General features: G+C 40.8%; 2 protein-coding genes across 7 annotated transcripts in view; one reads left to right on the forward strand and one right to left on the reverse strand.

Moving 5' to 3' along the window:
• The window catches only part of rasgrp4 (RAS guanyl releasing protein 4), a 20,143-nt gene extending 11,245 nt beyond the window's left edge, over positions 1 to 8,898 (reverse strand). For both annotated transcript variants that reach the window (XM_050057221.1, XM_050057230.1), the window contains exons 1-3: positions 8,426 to 8,898; positions 1,101 to 1,255; positions 97 to 208 (exon numbers count right to left, since the gene is read on the reverse strand). In XM_050057221.1, coding sequence (XP_049913178.1) covers positions 97 to 208; positions 1,101 to 1,255; positions 8,426 to 8,442 — 284 coding nt within the window. In that variant the 5' untranslated portion in view covers positions 8,443 to 8,898. The remainder of the gene's footprint in view (positions 1 to 96; positions 209 to 1,100; positions 1,256 to 8,425) is intronic.
• Positions 8,899 to 11,066: 2,168 nt separating this feature from the next.
• The window catches only part of ryr1b (ryanodine receptor 1b (skeletal)), a 94,009-nt gene continuing 80,179 nt past the window's right edge, over positions 11,067 to 24,896 (forward strand). For 4 of the 5 annotated variants that reach the window (XM_050059631.1, XM_050059657.1, XM_050059647.1 and 1 more), the window contains exon 1: positions 13,469 to 13,828. In XM_050059631.1, coding sequence (XP_049915588.1) covers positions 13,781 to 13,828 — 48 coding nt within the window. In that variant the 5' untranslated portion in view covers positions 13,469 to 13,780. Of the gene's footprint in view, positions 11,190 to 13,468; positions 13,829 to 24,896 lie in introns of those variants that run through there. The other variant, XM_050059639.1, reaches the window with a different exon arrangement.

The raw sequence follows: 24,896 nt of genomic DNA on the forward strand, positions 1-24,896 counted from the left end.
GCCTGTTTGCTGATCTGATTAATGAACGTGGACATGTGATTGGGAGCAGTGCACCGATGGGACCAGAGTGCTGCACTGAGTGACAGTGGAGGATATAGGGTGAGAAGTTTCTGGGCGAACATCTGAGAAGGCACGACCCAACTGTGCATCATGAGAGTCATGTGGACCAGCTGGGACCCTCTGGGGCTGGAAAGCTTCCCCTCTGAATCTGCAACCAATACACAGCAGCACGGGATTAATGTGGTTAAAAACAACAACAAAAAATTATGGGCTGCACGGTGGTTCAGAGGTCAGGCAGTTCAGTTCATTTTGGGTCATTTCAGTCAGTCTATTTCTTTTAAGTGGGTTTTACATTTTCATATTGTTTTTTTTCTCCAAGTACTTTGTCTTTCTATCACACCTCCGAGACATGCAGCTTAGGAAGATTGGACATTCTTAAATTTCCTGCATGTGTAAGTATCAGATCATGTTAAACTTGCGATGAAATAACAACCTGCTGTGGGTGTTTTTCCTGCCTTTTGCTTATTGTATGAGATACATCTTTGATAATGTATAAAACAAAAAATAATACGCTCCCTAATTTAGAGGCTGTTTGAAATTAGAGAAAGACAGTATGAACTTAGGGGAATAGCTATCTTTAAAAAAACAAGGGTAAAGACAAACATTAAGAAAATAAGTATACTAACAATAATAATAATAATGATAATAATAATTTATCACCTTGGATTAAAAATGTTCCCTACAAAATGTTTGATTATCCAGATTAACCAGAACATTATTTTTGGATAGACATGATTTGGATGAACTGATCAAGGAAGAGACTGAGATCAATGAAAGAGAGGTGGAGAGCAGAGACATTTGTATAGTTTAGCATTGCATGGGAATAGCTAGTTGGCCACTGGAGCTCAGCAGAACAAAGCTTGATTGTATGAGACTGCCCTTTGTCTCCCTCCCTCCCTCCCTGTCAGTCTCTCTCACCCTGGATCCCCCCCCCCCCCCCCCTCCCTCATCCCTCATTTATATAACCTGGCTGTGATCAAAAGTAAAGACACATGACAAACTTTGGGAACGCATGCCAACACGTAGGAACAGAGACTGACCAAAGCAGTTCAGGCAGCGCTGTATGAGCTCATCCAGGCTGGCAGCACTGGCGCTGGGAGCAGAGCTGGGGCTCTGCAGGGCGCGGGTGATGTCCTGAGGACTGGGACATGTATACCTCCGCCGCTGGACCACGTTCCTGCTCTCACTGGACTTCCTGAGAGAGATAGATAGATAGAGAGAGAGAGAGAGATAGAGAGAGAGTGTATAGGTAACCTAGAAATAAGTTCAGCAGAGTGTGGTGAGGTAGTGCAGGTCAGCATCTGAGGAAATGCAGCTCCCTTCATCTGATAAGCTGTTCTACAGCGCTGCAGCTGTCTGAACCATCACGCACTGCCAGAACAACTGCAAACAACTGAGTAGCGCTCTGTATTTCTCCACCTGAAACTGCCTGGCAGACGTATAGTGGTAAAACAGTCCAGAAAGTGTTCATTATTTGCCAAAGAGCTTAAACACTTGTACTTGCACAGACATTTTGTCCAGTTGTAAGTGCTGCAGGTTTCAGAAGAAAGAAGAACTGGCCCTGCTGCAGACAGGTGGACTGTATTTCTACTTGCTCTGTGCTTTCAAAAGCTTTTTGTTGAAGAGTTTTGATGCATATTTGTTTGGTCACACACACTCTTTGGAACTTTACAGTAGGCCTAATTAATAGGGTATGTACAATTATAGTGACTACTGTAAGTCCTTGAATCTTAAAGAATGAATTGTAAAAACATAGCAACACTGCTGTGTTTATTAAGTGGTTTTAAATTTAAGACAACTTTTTTGAGAACTTGGACATTTCTGGTCTAAGTTACCAATACTTGGCCATTGCCTTTGTAGTTTTAATGCTTGCTTTTAAACAGTTTACACTAAAAATGTGAAAGTCAGGCTGAAAAAGTACAATATTGCACTGTACTGTCTTTCAGTTCCTTTCAGCACCTGTATGCAGTCACAAAAGAGCAGCAGCGTTTGCGGCATACACTGTAGCTAAAGCTATTATTTACTGCAGTTCTGTGTCGAGGAGACAAACATCTGCTGCAGAAAGCAAATGTCACCTTGTGTGATGGTTGTTTAGTACACTGATCATCTCTTACACTTTTGTAATTGTTTTCAAAATTGTTTATTTTCCTCTTTTCTTCTCGTTAAATACTAAATGGTTTTTCCTCCTTATGTTTCTAAAACTGTCTAAGAAGTAAATATCACTCACTCACCCATTTACAGACCCATATGTAAAAAGATTGACAGAGGGTCAGAGGTAGCATGTAGACCACATCTGTGAAGTTGGACTGATACTGAGTGACTTTCAACAAATGAAGGTCAGGGAGCAGCACTTCTTTTCTGGACTTACTCTTTAAGGGCTTTTCAAACGCCCTTAAAAAGACAAATGAGACTCGTTCGTTTCACGATGCGATTAATGCTTCCTCTTCACATCAGGGGCTCCGTTTAGCAACGTCTGAGTGTATTTCACAATAATCAGTAACTGACCCTGATTGTATATTTTTACATTTAAACTGGTATCTTTGCTTCAGTTGGAAGAAAAGGGTTTGATGCATTAGTCCTGCCAAATTTGAAATAAAGCTTAAGTCTAAATGAAACCCTATTATTGTTTGTCTCCTTTAAAAAAAAAGGTTGCAAAGCTGTCATGCTTGAGTGTTTTTGTCCTCATGTAGAAACAGTGCGTGTCGTGTAATGCTGTGAAACTGTGTCGCTCTCTATGCAGCTAATGTCATGATAATACCAGGAAACACTTTGAGTTCAGAGAACTGGCGACAAGTTCCCTGAATGACCAGACCTGCATCCCCTTCTTTTAACCTGTGTGTGCGTATGTGTGCGTGTCTGCGAGCACAGTCCATTTCCCCAGCAACACACACACACACACACACACAGCATAAAGCATAATTCAACATACATGTGCAACCACACTCACTCCAGCCACACAAAACCTTTTGCTTTATGTACAACACATAAATGGACAGCAGTGCTGGAAAGTAACTAAATTCATTTTGAAGTACTTGTACTTTACTTGAGTACTTCCATTTTCTGCTGCTTTATACTTCCACTACTTAAATGACATTTTAGAGGCAAATATTGTACTTTTTACTCCACTAGATTTATTCGATAACTTTACTTACTTTGCGGAATCAGATTAATGTTACAAAATATGATAAACAAATAAACTATTATGTAAAATTATAGATTAAGACAAAACTTTATTGATCCTTGGGGAGATTCACAGACTACTTAGCATGTAAAGTACATAAAGTAATGACAATTAGGTCCACTTTTACCAGCTTTAACATTAAACACATTATTGCATTAATAATTATAATCCAGTATAAACATTATACTGAAATGGGCCATTCTGCAGAATGAGTACTTTCAGTTTTAGTGACTTTAAGTATATTCTGAGGCTGATACTTTTGCACTTTTACATTTGAAAATTGAATGCAGGACTTTTGCTCGTAACAAAGTATTTCTACACATTATATTTGCAATCTTCCTTAGGTACAATAACTGAGTACTTCTTCTAACACTGATGGACACTCATGGATGCACAGATTCATACAGGCGTATGTGATGACATTAACTCATCTATTTATACCACAAGCTGTTCTCCTGCCTGTACCTGCTGTTTTATCCAGCCCATCACAGTTGTCACACCACACATCTCCCCATCAGCCATGCCTGAATTCAGACACCCTGATGGGGGATTGGAGGGTTGTGTGAGTGACAACCCTATGTCTCTACATCCCAGTAGTCTGGCTCCCAATGGCTGGTTTGGAAACCTGCTGGACAACAAAACCCCACCTCTCCTCCTCCTCCTCCTCCTCCTCCTCTTCGCTTCATTACACCAGCTGGCTACTGCATTCAAAACACTAACAGTAAACAGCACAGTATGTACCACTGTGAGCTGTTTTACCGTTATAGGTAAGCCTCACGACACATGGAGGTTCCTGGGTTCACTTTATCTATACCTCAGCCACCTGTTAGACTTCTACTGCCCAGTGCACAACTTGTATCTCATCACATGTTTTTCATATCCTTGATTTAAGATAACTTGAAAGATTAAATGTGTCTCTCTGTCCTCAGACCCTCAGTTTGTCATGTTCTGTCCACACTGTAAAGCCCTTTGAGGCTAATTTGTAATTTGGGATTTTTGGGGCTATATAAATAATACTGACTTAACTTGTCTTCTCTGTTAGTTGAGAGAATTAGCCAACCAGTAAACAATGTCAAAAAGACTTAAGCAGCTTAAAGCTTGTTCTTCTCCCTAAGCTCCTTAAGACGGTGTTCATCTGACAACAGTGCAACAGCATTTGGCTGATTCCTAGAAATTTCAAATAAGTACAGTATAAACTAAACATCATTTGACATACTCAGGAGGGATGAACCCACAATTCCCACCTCTAGAGGCTGGTGCCTTCATAAAATTCAATGTACATTGGTGTAGATTTCAGGGGAGATGCAGGTTACACATGCCCCTCAATGGTTAGAGCCTGTACATTTGTCTCCTCCAACAAAAACATGAAAGTAGCAGAGGACTTTTACTTTGACAAGATTAAAGATATTTCTACCATAAATTAAGGCCGAAAAGAACAAAATGGACACACAAAAAATCACCAGAATGCAGGAAATTAAGTGTTTGATGCTCAAAATGTTCTGAGGGAGGACCCCCACCCCCCAGTTTTATGTGTCACCCCCAATGCAGAAATGAAACATATGCGCTCATTAATATATGACTGGAGGTTGTCAACTAATTATCAGTCTTTACTGAGTAATCTATTACATCCTTTTAAGATTTAAAAATATCATAGATTGTGTGAATGACCACCACATGTCCCAGAACTAAAGGTGAGGCTGGAACATTTTTTTGCTTGATGAATCAAATTTCCCATTTTAATCTCTTTATTGTGTCCTGTAAAATGTATGAATATCTCCATGTTTATCTTTTACATTTATTTTTAATAATTTGCAAACTAATGAAGTAAATGTATAGAAATAAAAAAAAAACTTAAATGATTAATTTGTTATCGTACAGTTGGCCAATTAATTTCCTGACTTCCGATCGATGTCTCTCCTATCTCAATGCCCTTTACAACTTGTCATCTTTCTGTTTGACTCAGAGTGAATCCAGCTCTGTCTGTCATCGTGGCCGCACATATGAGGAGACACACTCGCTACTACAAACAGAAGTGCTGATGGGGAAATGTTATTCATGTCATGACGTCTGTCAGGGAATTTCCCCCAGAGTACTGAGCAGGTAATGCACGGCACAGCAGGCAGTGGTATCTTTTCTGTGTAATCAGCCTGGCCAGCTTAAGAGTCAGAGAGCTGTTGGTAAATAGAGTCAGCGTGTGGTGGACTGCCATGCAAATCTGAACACAACAGGAATTACTGTTTGGGTATTTGCATTTACCTTTTCCTAGGAGTCAGATACACAACATAGTAACTACCCCCTCTGTGTACCGCTGCATCCATGGAAACACATCACTGCTGAAACTTGATAGTGAATGACAATGAGGAGAAAAACCTAAGGAGTGTCTTCTTTAAGTGTTAATGAACTTGGGTCTGGGTCCGTCATATCATTGATTTAGTTTTAGGATGACCTTCCACACCTCCTTTTCCTCTCTGACTACTTCTTCGCCCACTTTTTTCCTCTTCCTTCATCCTTGCTCTATTCAAAGCATTCAGGAAACAGCTTCTCCTTTTTTTTGTTTGGAAATCCCCCTCTCACTCTCCTTTCCCATCCGTGTCAAGACTCCTGGCTACAGATCCAGTCCCCCCCTCCCCTTTCTCCCTCTCTCGCTCTCACACTGGCGGGGGGATATGCAAATTCCTCTCTTTCTTTCCTTAATTGATTAATTGAAGCCAGGGCCCTTTGAAGGCCTTGTTTGTGAGCTGCTCTTTTTCTCTCTCCCCTCTCACAACCTGCGTTCTTGTTCCCTCTGCATCTACTGCACTGAGCCATTCATCCTTTTGGTGCAACAATAAGGCCACTGTAACAACCACTGTAGTTAGCATTAGAAAAATGGCAGCAAATGTTGTGACTGTTTAAGACTGCAGCCTTGAATTTGTTAGACAATTTAATGATGGGCTACCTGTGCAACTACACACACTGTCAGTATCTCACACACACACACACACACACACACACACACACACACACACACACACACACACAAGCACTTGGCCGATCAGTAATTCTTATTTCCCTTTGCTTAAATCAGCAGGATGAGTTAATTTAGGTTGTCATGTTTTGATGTAACACACACACACACACACACACACACACACACACACACACACACACACACACACACATCTTAGCAAACCATACAGTAATCATCGTCATCAATCGCCTTTTGTATTCCAGTAACCCTAACTGCTGATTTACAGTTTATTGTTTTTAATTTTAATTCCAAAATGCACAAATGCAACCAAAACAGCAACACTAGCGACACTCATCACACAATGACGCAAACGAAACTAACAACAGGTGCCTTGCAATATGTGTCGCTATTGTCCTTGAAATATTCCATTTCAACAAAAGTAACTTCTTCACTGCAGTTATTGTGCTTCCTTACAGTGTATGTCACAGAAATGATTAAAAAGTGCTTCAATAGGCTTTGTTGCGCTATTTTTGCAGATTTCTGTAATTCCACGTGCACAAAGTGAAACTAAAGTAATTCCAGTAATGTGATACAAAACTGTACATAGTGACTTCTTGTATAGGACAGCTACAGATATAGAAATCCCTGTCTTCTGCATTTGGCCACAAGGTCTCATCTATATCACACCTTATGTCCTCTCTTGCAACAATACTGGGAAGGAATCTTTATGTATGCCTGATCCATCCCTGGCGGATATGTCCAGACACCCAGACATCTGCATCCTAGAGGGATATCACATCATGTGGCTGGTGGTCTTAAAAGAAAAGAACTCCTCTGTGGGGTTGAGGAATGGAGAGTAAGGTGAGGGAAAGTGAAGCCCTCCTAGGATGAGCTGTTTACCACTCTGTGAGTGGGAGAGGACACGCATCAGTTCAATTCAATTTTATTCATAAAGCCCAATACCGCAAATCACAATTTACCAAAGAGGCCTCTGTCCTTGGAAAGTCCCCTCCCAAAAAAACTTTTAACAGGGAAATAACTTTCTGGATTCTTCCTCACCTGCTGTCTTTCCTCATCTTTTATAGAGGTCATCACAGGAAATAACGCTCAGTGCTGTATGTCCCAATTAGAGCTTTATGCATTTCATTTTTTAAATTTCTTTTCTAGATATAGATGTAACAGAGCATATATTGTAGTCTAGTTTTAGGTAATTTCCTGTTATGTATTTTTGTGCTTTTATTTTCTTGAATGCAAATTTTTGAGTTGGAATGATAAAACAATTCATGGATTTTGAGAGATGTGTCACTGAATGCATTGACTTTGTTGTACTGACTGTGTGAAGAGAGTTCTGAAAAAGTGAACTCAGTTTGAGAAATGTGTGTTACCAATTGTAAAATACAAACAAACTGTAAGATAACCTCCCCACTGAAGGGGAAGCACAGTGATGTGGCCTCTCTAGCAGTCCACCTTAAACTCAGGTAGCTAAATCACACACAACACGCATCTGACTACCTTAACATTCGGCACCCAACCCTTTCATTCCAGGCAATCTGATAAGAGCTGCGGTCACATCTACAGCAGTAAAAAAGTACCACTAAAAACACAGGGTCACTAAACGTGTTGATACTCATCAGTATCTAAGATCTAATGCAAAAAAAAAAAAAAAAACATAACTGTGACATGTAAATTGAGATTAGCTGAAGATAACAGAAAAGCAGAACACATTTCCATGGAAAGGTGAGCAGGCAGCACTGAACAGGCACGTGTAACTGTTAAATGTCAGAGCTTGCTTGTGTGCAGTACACACAAATAATGTGAGATGTTGATACTCTTAACTGATATGCAGGTCAAACATATTAGCTGTGACTGTCTGAGTGTGTATGTGTGTTATGTGCAACTTACCACGACTCTCTCTTTTTTTCATTGCACACTATCTAGCTTTAAATAAGTTGCAGAAAACACACACACACACACACACACACACACACACACACACACACACACACACACACACACACACCAAGCGGAAAATAAATCTAAATGCCCTCATTTCTCTTCGAATTGTCAAGAGCCTTTGCACAAACCACACTGCATCTCATAACCTCAAGGTTCACACATCTTCGCTGCACACAACACACTTGCTGCTGACACATACTCACTCAGAAACTGAGTTTGCAAGTGGGTCTGAGTGCACCAGACTCTCAGTTTTGGTTCACTCTCTTCTTTTTAATTACCTCTTGGTCTTGTTCATCGCAGAGCTCTTCTCCTGAGCGGCACTCCTCCTCCACTGGTGATCCGCACGGGCATCTGAGCGTGTCCCTACAGCTCCATGGTTGACCCTGCTCCTCCTCCTCCTCCTCCTTCTCTTCCTCTGTGTCCTCTAAGTGTTTATGTGCCCAGGACAGCTAGAACGGGCACAGGACGGAAAGCTGCTGGGGCTGAGGGCTGCCCACCTACCACTCATCGACAGTCACCTAAAACCCTGCTTATCAAACCTCTCTGTGTATCGGTCAACCTCTCTCTCTCTCTGCTATCTGAAGACATCTATCAACCACAAATCAGCGACAAAACAGACTTCATGCTCCCGTCGCCTACAAAAAAGCAAACATGCTGAGAGAAAAAGCCTCGAACAAGCTTCAAAGTAGAGTGAAAGAGCTAACTAAAGTCATTCACTTGTCCCTTCAACATAAACAAGTCAGCATCTTAAATGGAGGAACTGGCTCTGACAGATAGGGGAACTCACATCAGTTTCTATGTGTGTGTGTTTCTGTGTGTATGTGTGTGCTTGCTCAAGGGGGAGGGGAGAGGAGAGAGAGAGAGAGAACTGTGAACACAAATGCAGTACCCATAGAGGAAGGAGGAGGAGAGCTAGAGAGAGATAGTGATGAGCAATCATCTGAACACCATCAGTGTACTCCAGGAAGCGACATCTGCGGTTCTTTTTTCAGAGCACCAACAGAGAGAGAAAGAAATAGGCCACACCTCAGTGTCACTTTTTGATGCAGTTTTCTGGGGCATCACCTGAACTTGGCAGAAGAATCAGTTCCTGAAAAGGAATCGTTAGATATCTTACAACATTGCTGAATCCTGACACGTGCCTCCCTCCTAGATTTGTTTATCCAGGGTCCCCAGTGTTCCCCAAATCACCACTATCACCCTGATTTTTCCCTCTTTTTTAAACTCCCTCTGTCATTTCTCAGGGTAGCAAGTGATTACACAGGGAGGTAGTGTTTGTGCTTGTGAATGTGGCTGTGCAGCTGGGCAGGGAGACTCAAAGGCATCCTTGTTTTAACACACCAAGAGGAAGAGGCGACCAAACAGGGGACATTAATGTCCCCAAGTCTGCAGAGGTGGCTTCTTTGCTGCAGGAAGCTGACTGGCTGGCAGAGAGAGTAGACGATATGGCATTCAAAAGCAGGGAAAGATGCACAGAGCAGGAATCCTGCAGTCAATGCACGCCAAGTCCAAAACACCTAAAAATGCATTTGGATTTGCATTAGAAAGCAGATCATTGAATGACTTCAACAGGGAACACTGACATGTTACAGAAGAAAAAAAAGTATTTGATGCTATTTCCTGGCAGTGTGGTAATCTTACTGTAATCTTAAGCAATAGCTCTGTAAAAAAGGAAGAGCTGCAATCAACTCAGCTGGTAAATCTAAAGACATTTGACACGTGTTGAAAAAATAGAAAGGCTGGTGGCCCTCATTGATATAATTTAACACCATTACATTTTAGCCTTTGCATTTCCACTGTAAATATGTAACACTGCCCATACCTGATTTTTTTGTGAGTAATGTGTTTTGTTTTAAGGCTTTTATTTTGTAATTTTTTGTAGAAACCGAAAGCAATTAAATTGTTAAGAGCTTATGAGCTTTTCTGTGAAATTAAAATGGCATGGGAGAGCTGAAAGGTTAATTAGCCTATTTCTTTCTACTTAATTGCTATTTGTATTTGTAATGAATGACTTAGTTTGCTCTGTGGTGAGTGTTAACTTTGTGCCATTGTTAGCAAAGCAATGTAACTAGCTAGCGTAATGTTAACTATACTTTATGGCCTTTTAGAGATAGCATTTATTTTCTTTAGTGTGTTTTAATTACATTTCAAGATAGCGGCACAACAAAGTGCATTAGACCATTAGTAAAGAGTCAGGGGATGCCACTGTAACTTATGATAACTGCTAATTAGCTAAGATAAGCTAAGGCTAATTACCGAAGTCACCGAGATCCCCGCCATCTTTGTTCGGGGGACAGGTCTGTCTGTCTGGTTGAATTACAACCTTGAATTACATTTTGACCAGAGAATATTAAGGCCAATATGGTTTGTAACTGCTTTTAAGCCCTTCTGGTGATGGAAGGCAAGATAAGAGCGAGAATTATGATAGCACTACCTTTGCTACCTAGTTTAAAACATGACTGTGTACGAGTATGAGTAAGTTAAAACATTTCAAACTGGCCAAGCCTGGGCTTAAAATAGGTTTGTCAGTCGTTCAGTAAACATTAGTCATCCAGCAGCTCTCTGGCATACTGGCATGTTGATATCACAAAGAAACGATATCAATTTTCCGAGTAGTTCATAGCACTGCTACAACGGTACCGGGAGTGATCTTTCCCTTAAAACTGGAGACTAATTGATCATTTTGAAGCCAGAATTGGAGATCAATGTACAGAGATACAAGCCTAATTCTCTGTACAATGTCGCCACCTTCCGGCCCTACGTCGGGACTGCACGCAAACGGAGGTGGATTCATGAGTTGGCAGAAAAACAGGCAACAGCAGGTCACTTCTGAATCCGGACTCATACTCCCAGAATTCATGTCACTTGTGCTTCAGTGGCGTAGCACCTCCTCCTATCCTCCTCTCCGTGTCACCCGCTGGACGGAGTTGTATCCCGGCGAGCAGCGTCCCAAAACATCTTTATCTGCTGCCAGCTGCTATTGCAGCGGGAGATGGGCAGGAAGAAGAGCATGCTGAAGGATGCCAGATGGAGACTGAGGAGGTAAGGATGTGTGGATCTGTGCACACTGTCTGGAGGATGGTCACCGTTTTTGTGTGATGCGCTTTTTTCCGCTCAGACTTCCAGCTTCTCTGTCTGGTGCATCCCTGCTGCCTGATATGACCAAGAGGGGTGTGCCACTGACACTCAGGCGTATCCGCTGTTTCCTTCAGGGATCAGGGTTTCCAGATAGAGCTTTGATATTGAGAGAGGATAACATTTTTGGCCTTTGCAGACTGAAACAAATCACAATATATTTGTAATTCAGTGTCATTGTATAATCTTTTCACAGCTAAAATAAGATTTTATTCCGGCTGAAAAGGAATCTGACAGAAAAGCTGGATGGACACCTTTTAATAACTAGGTAAATTAAATTGGATGTTTGAAATAAGACAGTATACTGAAAATGCCCATCACAACGTGCCATGCCCAAGGTGACATCTTTAAATTGCTTGTTATGTCCAGCCAAAAGTCCTGTACACAAATAGAACTTTACAATGATGGATACCAGAAAATGTTTAGAAATGTTTGCAATTTTTTACACAGTTAATCAGTTATTAATAATCATTAATATTCTGCTGATTTGTCACTGTTCATATCACCCAACCCCTTCCAAAAAAATAAAATAAATGAAATAAAATTAGACAGGAAGGAAGGAAGGAAGGAAGGAAGGAAGGAAGGAAGGAAGGAAGAATCACCCTGCTGACATTGTTACATAAAAAGAATAAAATAAAATGAAAATAGAACACCTGGATAATTTTTATGGTAAAATATATCATCTTAATGACCCTCTTGGATTACACACTCCTTGTGTGACTACAAAATGTCTGGGGGCTGTTGACAGCGATATTGCTACAGTTAATCGATCAGGACATTAAAAAATAATATGGCAATTACTGTTTTCAGTGCAGTTAAAAATCTTTGCCACTTAAACACTGAAGCATAAAATGTAAAATATTATAGGAAGGTGTGAAAGGGCATGGAGCTAATTAAAAGCCTGGTATACTGTCAAAGCCTCTCATCCTGTTATTGATTGGACTGTAAGAAAGCATCTGTAGCATCTGCTGCACTGAATGGGCAAAGCTGTGGGTTGAGCTTAGCTATGAACCAACAGATATTAAGTTACCTCAGGATATTGGCATTAATTAGGGAAGAACATGAATTATACCTATACAACTGCGTTTTGTTGAGTGTTGAAACACAGTGAGTTATAATTGTGAACAGCGGTGACATTAATATTCATTTAATTGCTTGTAATCAACATGAAATTAGTCAATAACATGTTAAATTTTTAATTTATCTTTAAGGTCCTATTTCAGGCAAAAATGTCAAACATGAACTGGTTCCTGCTTCTAACATAATGTTCTGCAGCTTTTCTCTGCATCATATCATTGATTAAATTTTAACTTAGGGGTCTGAAAACAAGAGATATCAGGCATTTATCATATTTCCTGACATTTGATCAAAAATAAAAGTGATTGAGCCATGAGCACATTGTTACACAACAGAGTTAGAGATTTTTTTCCTTCACTAGTTTAGAGTGATTTTAAAGTGTTGGGGAAAAATGTGATGTCAACTATTTACATGTACTGATCAAGCAGATTATCAGATTTTGAGGTGTTTTTTTTTTTTTTTTTTAACTACGGATGTTTCTTGTCTCTATCTTTAACTATAATGCTGAAGTTTTTTAAGGAATTTGTACGGTTAAGTTTCCAGATTATGACCTAACAAACCCCCCCATCATGCATCTGTGCAGATTTAGTCCTGCATCACTCCTGCAAAGATCATGATAACCTGCAAAGAAATTATAACATGATACAACCTCATCAGCTGACTGTCAGGTGATACAGGTGTCTGAATTTTCCAAATAGTTTCCTAATGCAGCAGTAATGCACTGGTAGACCTAATTCTGAGGGGGGTTTTGTACAGTGCATCTGACTTATTCACTTTGAAGAGTTAAGGTGTGTGTGTTTGTGTGTGCATCTGTTCTTACTGCACACTCCCCAAAGGCTAGTCCTCACCCCGCTTTCCTTTTATAGCCTCAGACATGGGGAGGGAGGGGAGGGAGGTAGGTGCATGTGTGTGTGTGTGTGTGTATGTGTGTGTATGTGTGTGTGTGTGTGTGTGTGTGTTTGTTGGAGGGGGTCAGCCTGTGTGAAGGAGTGGCCCACTTCTACAAACATGGCGGCACGGTGGGATGGGAGCTGTATAAATGTGTAACAAGGTGCCTGCCCCTCCCTTCCCTCTCTCCCTCCCTCATCTGTGGTTGGGGGATGCAAGCCGAGAGGAGAGAGGAGCCAGGGAGAGCCTCGCCTCCCGTCACTCTCTCTCACAACACCGTGAGAGCCACAAGACTCATGCTGTCCTCCAGCACACCCACACACACTAGCACTGAGAGCGAGAGACACTGAGAGTGTGTGTGTGAGAGAGAGAGAGAGAGAGAAAGAGGGGTACGGCAACAATAAAGAAAGGAGAGAGGTGCAACGTGGAGAGCAAGAGGGAGGGACATAGCAAAGGAGATAAAAAAATCCAAATCCTGAAGAGAAGGATTTTCTCTTTTCTCCCGAGGAGCTGCGAATAACCCTCGGCGAAGGATGGCAGAAGGGGGAGAGGGAGAGGAGGAGATTCAGTTCCTGCGAACGGTGAGTCCTGCTTACTTTCCTTTTTGGGAAACCTGCATTGGCTGCTGGACAGGAGTTGGAGGAGATGAGGAGTTATGAGAACAGTGAGGAAGGAAATTAGATTATATTTTACTGAACAGAAGCAATTAATTTATTCTCTACGTGATTCAACTCATGATCTAAAATTGACTCATGACCTTTCAGCATCAACTTCATTGCTCCTTCAGTATCCACTGGGTTCACAGTTTCTGCACTTGCATCACCTTTGCTTTTCTGGCAGTGGATATTTAAGTTAAATCTGTAGTTGCAATTCTCAGAGCCAAGGCCCGCTTCTGTATATAGTTGACTATTTTTGCGGTGCCCTGAATGTGCCATGACCCGCTTATTATTGGCTCTCTTTAAACTTGGTAATTGATTTCTTTAATCTTGTGTCAGTTTGGAAATGTAACCTACAATATATGGTCATAGTTTGATCTTCTGAGAATGCACTGCTCATTGTCTCGCCTAATCTCTCCTATATTATGTCCAGAATGTTCTGAGCTTATGAATAGGTGGGTAACAGTGTCTGTGTGCATACGTGTGTGTGTGTGTGTGTGTGTGTGTGAGCCCAGATAGATAGACAGGGGCTGGTGCATCTGTTAGCATCGTTATCTATTTTTATCTGAGGAAAGTAGAGCCTGTCAGTGTGGGGTGAGGAGGCAGAGCAACAAGCTACCCAGAGCCTGCAGGGGACAGCTGGCCAAAGGCTGCATGTCTTCCTTGGAGAAGCCAACACACAGTCACAGTGTCGAGATAGACCCCTCAACAGTTTCAAACTCAGTGTGGGGGAGGACCCCGAAAAATGACGGCTGAGTTAGAGAAATGAGTTTCCAAAGCTAGAGAGAGAGAGGAGATACTGTAAGCATGCTGTATCTGAGACAAAGACAACATTAACTTGTACTAAATATATTGTTTTTAATTAAATCAATTTGTTTCCATGCACCCGAACCTATAATCTGCCACCTTTAGGACCTAGGAAAGGTAATTAGGATGAAAAGCTTGTACTATTGACACCAATAATCACCTGGAAGATCAGAGGTCAGGTTACTGCAAGAGCCAGTGTTTCCATCCTCAGCTGAGCAACATGTTTACTATCAATATTAGTATGTTAATAGGATTTATTTCCTGAACAAAAAATTGACTTTTTTTATTCAGACAAACTTAAACTTTAATAACTAATTGTATTGTTTTTAATGACAATTAGCTTGGAAAATTTTGAATGATGATGTTAATAACAACAACATGATACAATTCCAATGAAAGTCAGTAATCAATAATACAGAATTGTTGTAGGCTCTGTTTCTATCAAGGATTACATGAGACTGTTTAAGGATGTCAAAACATCCACAATTAAATGCCTTTCTGATAAAGTGTAGCTCTACTTTACCACTGCCGTCACTGTCATGTTTAACTATCTGCCATTTGTATCTAGTTAGCTGTGAAATAATAGGTCAAGTGCAAACAGCCCAGACAGAGGCATGCAGGAAGACCACAAGCAAATTACACTGACGGACGGGATTCCTGTCGAGCTTGTGAAGTCAGCTCACGACATCCGCAAGACGGCATTACAGAGCAACACAGCTGTTGCTTCTGTTACAAAACTATCAACAGTTTTTTTTCCTCTTCTCTTCTGAAACTGGCAAATGAATTGTGAGACACATAGGCCAAACTCTTTGAATGCCTTCAGTGGGTTGGTGCTTTGGTCCAAGAGGCTCAGTTAGGATGAAACTATTAGACAGCGACCCTTCAAAAGGAAAAACAATGCAGCTCTATGTGAATTATTAATGTCTTGTGTACTTCAATGGGTTTATCTTTGACACAAACACTGTCGGGGTCACAGTTTTAATCTCCACTGGGGATACAGGGCTAAAAATGTAAGTGCCTTGTGGTGCCGTGAGAAGCTTTGGATTATAGCGTCCAACAAATGCTGTGTGTTATCTGTCTTTTAATTAGAGGCCAGTGATGGGAGGCATTGTGTGAGTCAGCTGTTTCTCTCTGCCGGGGTTTTTCCCTGGGTTATATTGGAGGTGGAAGGTGTGATGTAAGCGGAGTGGGAGCACAGAGGAGTTCTTACCTCACCTGGACCAGCTGGGGCAGCAGACTGTAGTCATATATTCAGCTGATATAATCTGTTTATAGTGACATAACCTGCCATGCAGGTTTACAGCCTGTGTGCTAAGGCTCAGCAGGGGTTTAGCTCAGTCCATCAATATTTTCTTCTAGGAGTCATTGCATTAGCCTATCCTACAACAATTTAAAGGAACAGTGTGTGTATGCTGCTCGTTGCAGAGGGACTGCTAATGATGCAAAAGTGAGAATTGCCCTATCTAGAGCCAGTGTTTGGTTTGTCCATTCTAAACTACAGTAGAAAAATGGCGGTGCAACATGGCGATCTCTGTTGACGAAGACTCACATCCTATGTAAATATAAATGGCTCATTCTAAGGTAGTTTCAGGTGATTATACACTAAAGAAATTGAATTACATTTAATTTCTGCCAATATATCCCCCTAAATCCTACACAGTGTGTTTTTAATTAAATCTTTTGAAAATGAACAAGTATTGTTCTTTAAAGAATTGTCATTCATCACACCATGGTGTCTAGTTTCGGTTAACAAACCTATGGTAAAAAAAAAGCTAAAAAAAAACAACAAGATTTATTTCAACTTAATTGATTAAAAACATATTGTGTGCCCAAAAGTAAAAAAAAGTCCTTTGTTTTTCCAACATAGCCTTTGTGAGCTCAAAGCTAGGCATGTGTTAGCACATTTTACTATGTATTAATACCTAATGCTAGCCCAATAATTTAGAGTCCTTGGCACTGAGGAAGAACGATGTTTAAAATGTTTTTTTCACAAAATAAGCAGACCATCCAAAAAATGCCTCTTAAACCTTCAAAGTATGGGTTTTCACTGTGACAGGCAGCTTCTCTGCTTGCATAAATGTAGAGCTCAAGTAATCTACTGTAGGCCTGATTTAACAAAACTTGAACAATAGCCTTTGCGTGATGTACTACCAGGCAGGAAGAGTGAAAATTGTGAAAACAAAATGTAGTTTGCTTCACAGAAATTCACTCAGGACTAAAATAGCACATCAGAAATGCCTTTCTGTGTGTTTGTCTCAAGTAGGGTTAACCTATATTGGTGTTGTAAAGAAGCACCATGATTGCATACTAATGCAGTTCACTGCCAGATGCTCTCTTATTTGCTCCCTTGTTTCATGATTGCACAATTTTTAACTTGCCATGCTTACAATTTAAGGGGCCAGTATTAAGAAACAATCTTCCCCAATTTTAAAAAATTCAGTCAGTCCAGTCATCACCAAGGCACAGAGTGTAATGATAGAACAAACACACACTCTATAGTAGGTTATTCTGGCCGCTCTCCTCGTCTGTCAGAGTAGTTGTGAGCATGTAGGTGTTCCTGCAGTTTGAGAAATCTATTGTTGCCTGTTTGAGGAAGGAGCTGAAAAAGTGCTAGCAGTGTAAATCCTGTCAGTCCCTTTATTTTTATCCTTTTCTCTGTTACTCCACTTGTTTTTCGTCCCTGCTGGGAATCCTCCAAATAAGATAAAAAGCTGTGAAAAGCTGTGGGGTATGAGTTTAGGAGTAAGACAATGTAGTCTTACTGCATTTTGTGTTTTTTTTTCCCAATGGGATTTTATGTTTAATAATAAGACAAGAAAGGGAGAAGGGATTAGATCTTTTAAATGCTGAATCCTGTTCAGTGTGACAGATGGGGAAAAAAATGCTATGGATTTTGGTTTTCTTCAGCACGTCTCCAGTGATCGTTTTCACATCACAAAAGGCCACACACAGATTGCTCAGCAGTGCTGCTCTATTCTATTCTATTATGGGTTTATTGTGTTATTCCAATATGGCCCAGGCCTGTGACTCATGCAACGCTGAGAGTGGCTTGAATAATTGTACAGTCTGCACACTTGCTTGGGGGGGCATAGCCACGCCACCAACTGTACAGTAGCAGGTTACTCAAATTCTCTGTACACTCAAACAAAGTGAATGTTGAACTTCAGGTATCTGATATTCAACCTCCTCCCTAAAAAACACCATGCGAGCACTTCAGCCCCCGCATAAGCTGTCAAGAGATTGGCTTGGCTTGCACCAGTCTTCACCTTTTCTCTTTAGAAAAAGCCACAGACTGCTGAAATGTCTCATTGGGCTATAAACACTTGAGAACCTACATCAGGTAACCCAGAGTTCATACAATGGTGCCGTTTCTCTGCTGATGACGGTAAAAGCTGTGTCACTGTTTCACGATGCCACATTTGCGGTGTGAATCACATAGACGAGTGAGTTTGAAGGGGTATTCGAGTTCCAGTCTATAACAGCAGTTTCTTTTTATAGTTTGCCACTATAAGTGCACAAACTCTGGAGGGAGAAACCAGAGGAGTCAGTGTCCTACTTGCAAGCATCCTTTGGGAGATGTGGGGCGTGTGTGTATCTCTGCGCGTGTCAAGTGAACAATGATCTTGTTCATTGTTGTGACTGTCAATTGTGACTAATGCAGGCCTGCAGACACCATAGTTACTATTGTCAGAACTGTACGGGCTGTTATGTTGACAGGAAGCAGTGATTTGGTGATATACAAGGTTAAAGATGACCACATGTCCTGGTTAAATCCAGGCTAAATTAGTTTAAAAAGGGGGAGGTTTTTATATGTTAAGGTTACATATAACCCATTTTTTAACAGGTTTTAAACAACTATATTTCAATGTCGTACAGGTCCCACTGCACATTTAAGTAAAATCTTTGAAAGACAGTGCAAAGAACCTTGATGTCTTTCGATTTTCAAACATTTAGTCCAGAGTTAATGTAGAAATTTAGATGTCTTTGGACATGTAAATGAGCAATTTAGTGCTGGGTGGATAGTGGTTGTTGGATGCATGTGCAGGATTTGAAGATTTTAATGGGTTTAGATTGTCTGACTGTTTTCTTTTTCTTATAATTTGTCTTAATTTGATAGACAGGAGACAAGCAGATGACAAGTCTTAACCACTCCGTTCCAAGTTGGTACAATACCCACATTTGTTAATGTGGTGTGTCCCTCTGTTTATTTAGCAAAGAGTTAATTAGTCATTTGTTAAATAGCGAATGAGTAATCTGTTAGACAACACTTTGCCAAATCTATTTATCAGTTTCACTGATACTTAAATTTGGTCACAATATTCACCGTCTCAAATGTGTGAATTCCTGCTCACTCTGTCTCTCTGTCCTGCTCTTCAGACACATTTCCGCCCTCCCATACTCCCTCAGTGTTATTCTTTACCTGTCCACTAGATGCCTTACACTCTCCTTTCATTCCAGATCTTGCCACTTTTATCTGCTCTCCCGTCACCTGATTCCCTCCCTTGAGCTTCCCTGCCCATTTCCCATACCAGCATCCATTTCCTCATCAGCCCCACAGCACATATACCAGCCTGTTTTACTCAGTCAGTTGTCAGATTGCTGTAGTGTATTTGTTGCTATGTTTCTTTGCTTTTGAGCCGGCTGCCTGTCAACCAACCTGTGTCTCTGTCTAAGCTTATTTGTATCTTCAACTGATCATTCAGTCATTGCATTGTTCTTATCTGCCTCGACCATCTGCGACTGCCTCTCTTTGTGTGCTGGTTTCCATTTCAGCAGCTGAGATGGCAATTGACTTAGGAGACTGAAAAATTTTGATTTTATTTGGTTATATACTGCTGTTTATTTCTACAGAGACACAGTCACTCCCCATTTTTTATCCCAACTGTCTTTGTCCCCTCTCTCTCACATACAGTTTGTACATCAGTGAGCTACAACAGATTTTGGGATGGGAGCAGATGAGGGACAGGGGTGAGGGAGGTGGGGAGGGAGTGAGCAAAGCAGGGCTTTAGAAGTGCTGAGCCCAGGAGATGAACACGTCCGCAGCAGGGCAACAACGCGCACACACTCACACACACACACACACACACACACACACACACACACACACACACACACACACACACACACACACACACACAGACATGCACATATACAGCACCTGTTTGTCTGCCTGCTTTGGTCACAGCAGTTTACACAATAAACAGGTGGTCTGCTGCCTCAGGCACGAGACATGAACAGAGAGAGAGAGAGAGAGAGAGAGAGAGAGAGAGAGAGAGAGAGAGGGAGGGATCCTGCAGCAGCAAAGTGTTGCAAAGTGACACAACTGTTATGCAATCTGCTGTGTATGTGTATGTGTGTGTGTGTGTGTGTGTGTGTGTGTGAGCAGAGGCTCTGTCACCTTACAACTAGAAGGTTCCAGAAACATTTTCGGCATCCATGTGTTCCTGTTCATGTTGCTGCTCCTACTTCAAAGATGTCCAAGTGAGGTGGATGGTAGACATTGAATAATAACTTAAAATGATGAGTCAGTCAAACTCACATTAAAGTTAGTGTTAGGACTAAACTCACTAGGAACAGATGAACAGACTCACTCAAACCAGGCTTTTAACCACACACAAAAGTATTCACTCCTTAATAATTAAAGCTCCACAAATCAGCTTTTATTTTGGTGTCACAGGGTAAAAATACCATAATAAACGTTAAGCATTCTTTTTTTATATATACTTTATTAGTCCCATAGGTGAAATTCAATGTTTTCACTCCATTGTCATATACATATACACACGGGCTCAAAATACACACACACATGCACAAACAGGACCTATACATGCATTGAATGGAGAGATGTCAGAGAACATTAGACTTCTGCACCCAGTGTAGGTCAAATCTAGGCCATGATGAGAGGCTTTGGCCAGAAATTCATGTGTGTGTGCAACCCTTCGATGAAAGCCTGATTCAGTGGCGGAAAATCCTGCAGACCAAGTTGCTATTCTAGCATTGGCAACAACTGCCTACATTGCAAAGCAACCCATAAAAGGAAGAAAGAGCGTTTCATAGGTGAAGAGATATTGTTGCTAATACAGTAGTTTAGCCTTGTGCTAACCGGAGCCAAAGGCTAATGTAAGCTAGAACTTCAAATCACAGTGTGTCCTCTGCCTGACTCTCTGCCACACCAGACCACCTTGCCGGGAGGAGAGTTGGCAGCACCTCTGGTGATGGGCCCCCAATCAGTGGCCGCAGCAACCTGAATCCAGCCAGCACAAACCCCAGGGGCCAGATGAATAAAACTGTAGTTTCTTTTCATCAGATTTATGAAGCCGTGTATACCCCTGATTCTGTTTTATAAATCGCGATCATTATGGCACTAGGTGCACATGCACAAGCCATAGTTTGCCATGACTGGATGTAGAACCGGCCATGAACATATGTTTCACTATCAATATACTTCCACCACTCATCAGACCTGTCAATGAGAAATTCGGTAAAGAAAGTGCAGTTTCACCTACTGTGTCTCATCAGCGAGGTTGGTCAGTGGTGACAGAGCAGCTGTCATTATGCGTTATGCTGTGGATATTTGTAGTGTGTGTACAACTAGTTTATCACGTTTCTGCAAACCAGCGTGCTGGTAAAATCTCAATCATTATTACTATTAAACATCAGAAGGATGATCAGTGATTTATTGCATTCATGTCAAAACTTTACAAAGTGTTTGACAGGATAAAATTAAATTAGTTTTAACAGGAAGTTGAATGTAAATAAAAAATAATGATGAAATGTGAAATAAAGACAGCCGATTCCCTGCAGGATCAACAACAAGGTTTCCCAACCATTAGGTTTTTTAAAAAAATTTTTGTGGAACTGACTCGTTCATTATGAGGCTGTTGGAATATATTTATACCATTTGGTTATTCAGTGTCCTACACTCTCAGAGCACAGAGTGTACTCTGGGCACAGACGTAGCAGCAGAACGCCAGGAGCAGTGAAAGTGAAACTTAACCATTCATTAATCAGATAACAATAGAACGCTCTATTTCATAAAACAACAGTGCTCTCATTTCAGTGATGTCCAGCAGTTGTCCAGCTGCATTTCCATGGACACTGTGATCTAGCACTGTGTCCGAAAGTTTGTTGTCACTGGCCTCTGTAGCAGCTGCTCCTCTAATCTAATCCATCGATCTAAAAAACAGTTGACAAGACTTCCACCTGTGCTGCGTTCAGCACCTGAAAAAAAGCCCTGATTTCAAAGGACACAAAATGATGAAAAATACATATAATGACCACAGGCACACACACAAAAAGTTTGCTGATCAGACCCCCTCCCTTTGGCTACCCCCATACATAGATACTAATACTGGGGAAACACTGCAGCAAACCTTCTGTTGCTGCTGTTACACAGGTTAGACCTTGCACTGCCGCTGGCCGACAACATGCTGTGACACCTGGCTCTGGGGGGTTTGCGCTGGCCAAAGCTCCGAGCTGCTGCCCACTCTCCTGTGGGAAAATCAGTTCGGAGTAGTGGGGAGTGAGGCGAAGGGATGGTGTGGCTAGCGACAGAGAGGGGAGAGCTGCAGGATGAGGGTGCAACTTCAAATTCTGCTTTTTTGCCTTTTTGAGATTTCTGCCTACACCAGCTTTAATAACATGTTTACTGATGCTTTTTGGATGTATTAATCTTTCTGTTTCAGGCAGCATTTGTTTACATTCATGGAAATGAATAATATGTAAATCAATTAGCAAACTATTGATACTTTCTCAAGCTGAGCAATCCGGCACACCGTTCATTAAATCCACACCAATTAGTGTCTGTTACATAATCATTGCCTAGTACTGCACTGCTTTACTTCTCACCACAGTGTAACTTTGACAAACACACGTTGGTCATGTGATAGACAGTAAGTCAAGTTTCAAGAGTCTTTTAATACATTTTTTAAGTTGTATGTAATGGAAACCCACTTTCTGAAACAAAGCAGCATGGTTTTCAATATGGCTGGCAGTGATGTAAAGCTGATTTGTAGTAAATACAAAACGACTAGTATGGTCCTTTTGAAGCCCTTCAGAAGCTAGTACAGCATGAAGTGTTCTGTAGCTAAACAAGTCCAGATGCCCAATGTTTGCTTCATAATTTCTCACTTACAATGCATTGTTCCAAGATGCCCAAAATCTTCCAGAATGTGTGTGCAATCAGAGTTTTGTCAGAGAGGGGAATGTGTTGGATCCACAGTGCAGTCGTTTAGTGTGAGGCACTTAGATTATCCAGCAAAAGCTGTTGGGAGAAATCGCACAGTATGGTCTTATTAAATAAATAAGTTTGAGCAAAGGCTGAGATGAAACCATGGATTTTAGCTTTGTGGGCTTTGAGAGGATATATGAGATGTTATGTTTAGGTTTGGTGGATAGTGTCTTGGATAGACTGCAGATGTTCCTTGTATTTATCCCAATGCATGCTGGGACATTTTATGTTTTTCAAGTTTTTTTTTCCAATCCTATTTTCTCAGGCTATTAGAATATATGTTTATTTAGACTATTGGATGTTGCTTATCTTGTACAATAATTACAATCGATCTCTATCAACATCTTATCTCATTTCTATCTTCAATGATTGGATAACACAACAGGCCCACTGGTCAGGAAAGTACTTTGCTTACTCTTAAGGCAAACAGACTTTGGACTCAGGCCAACCAAAATAATTTATTTATAACAGTGTTTTCCTTTGAATTACTGTTGTCTGCCAGACTTATCGTCTTTCAAAGGGCAGAGACTGTTTAATGTTTGATGTGTGGTACTTTGTAGCAGTTTAACTAAGACGGAGGGCAATGAAGGTGTGTGTGTGTGTGTGTGTGTGTGTGTGGGCTGTCATAACAATTTGTGTCAATAAAATTTAACAGTGTGTCTTAGAATCTATTTGTGAATTATCACAGTTTAATCCAGAGTACCTGGTATCTTAGCTGTGAGTAAAAATCCTTGGAAGCATATTTATCCCATTTAGTAGATATTTCTCTTGGCAACCTTATCAAAAAAGTTTGGATCTTCTGCAGTTGTAGCCGCTGTTATGATTTTGTCCTTAATTCCGTTGTTAGTGTCACTTAAATGTGTAACTCACTAAGCTTCGAGAGACTTGCGAATGGTTAACACCTGTCCTTTTTATTTCCCCTCTTTAGTAATTTAAATGAAATCTGCCTTTTGGGGATGTTTTGCTTTTTTTTGCCATCTGACATTATCTTTTAGTTTTCCTGTGCTCGGTGCTCTCCCTGTGAGCAAGACAGTCTTGTGCTTTCTCCAAGTGCGGCTTCTAAGTATCTCCAAGTGAGACCCCTAAGTATCTGCTGGTCAGCAGAAGGAGGGAATGTGATAGTGACAGGTGCAGCCGCCTAAAATAGTAGAGGAGTGGAGGGGGAAGGCCCAGAGTAAAGTGGTAGAGGTAATGGAAAAGGGAAGAGAAAGGACTGCAATGAAATGATAAGAGTACAGAAAGAAAATAGAGTAAATCAAAAGAAATAGTATGAAATGAGAGTGAGCATGATAAAGAGAAAGAGAGATGGCGGCAAGAGTCAACGCTCTAAATGTTCTCGATACTCTTTTGTGTGCAGTTAAAAGATTTATCTGTGTTGATTCAATGCAGCACAATAACTTTCTGCCTCAAGCCACCTATAACTTTTGTGCATCATAACTTATCGGCAAAACCTAGTCATTTGTACCACACTAGACAACTCAGAGCTCAACTCAAAGAATGACTCCTGTACCACTGCATTAGTCTAAAACATGTTCTCATTTGGAGTATTTTTACAAGCATGTACCCTGTGTTTAATTATGTAGTTGAAACAATTGTTGGTTTGTTGTTTGCTGATCTTTTTCTCTAATGTTGCAGCTATAAAACTCAGCAGCCTGAAGCTGGGAGCAGGATACTTTTCGCAAAGACTTTTACCAGTCAGTTAGAAACTTAGAAATTAAGCACTTATATAGTACCTGAGTAGAAATTAAGCAATGATATATATTGTGTTTTGATGCCAAAGCAGAGGGAAAGAAGCCTTTGATGCAACAGAGTAAAAGCTTTTTTTAACTGAACATGCTGCTCATGTTAGTTTAAAAGTGTGTATCACTCCCTCTGAAAGTTAACACTCTTTAAATATTTGTATTTGATTAGGCATTAAATTGAATAGATTTAATGGATTGGAGGATTATCAAACTC

This window comes from Epinephelus moara, chromosome 2 (genome assembly GCF_006386435.1).
Source record: "Epinephelus moara isolate mb chromosome 2, YSFRI_EMoa_1.0, whole genome shotgun sequence".
NCBI lineage: Eukaryota > Metazoa > Chordata > Actinopteri > Perciformes > Serranidae > Epinephelus > Epinephelus moara.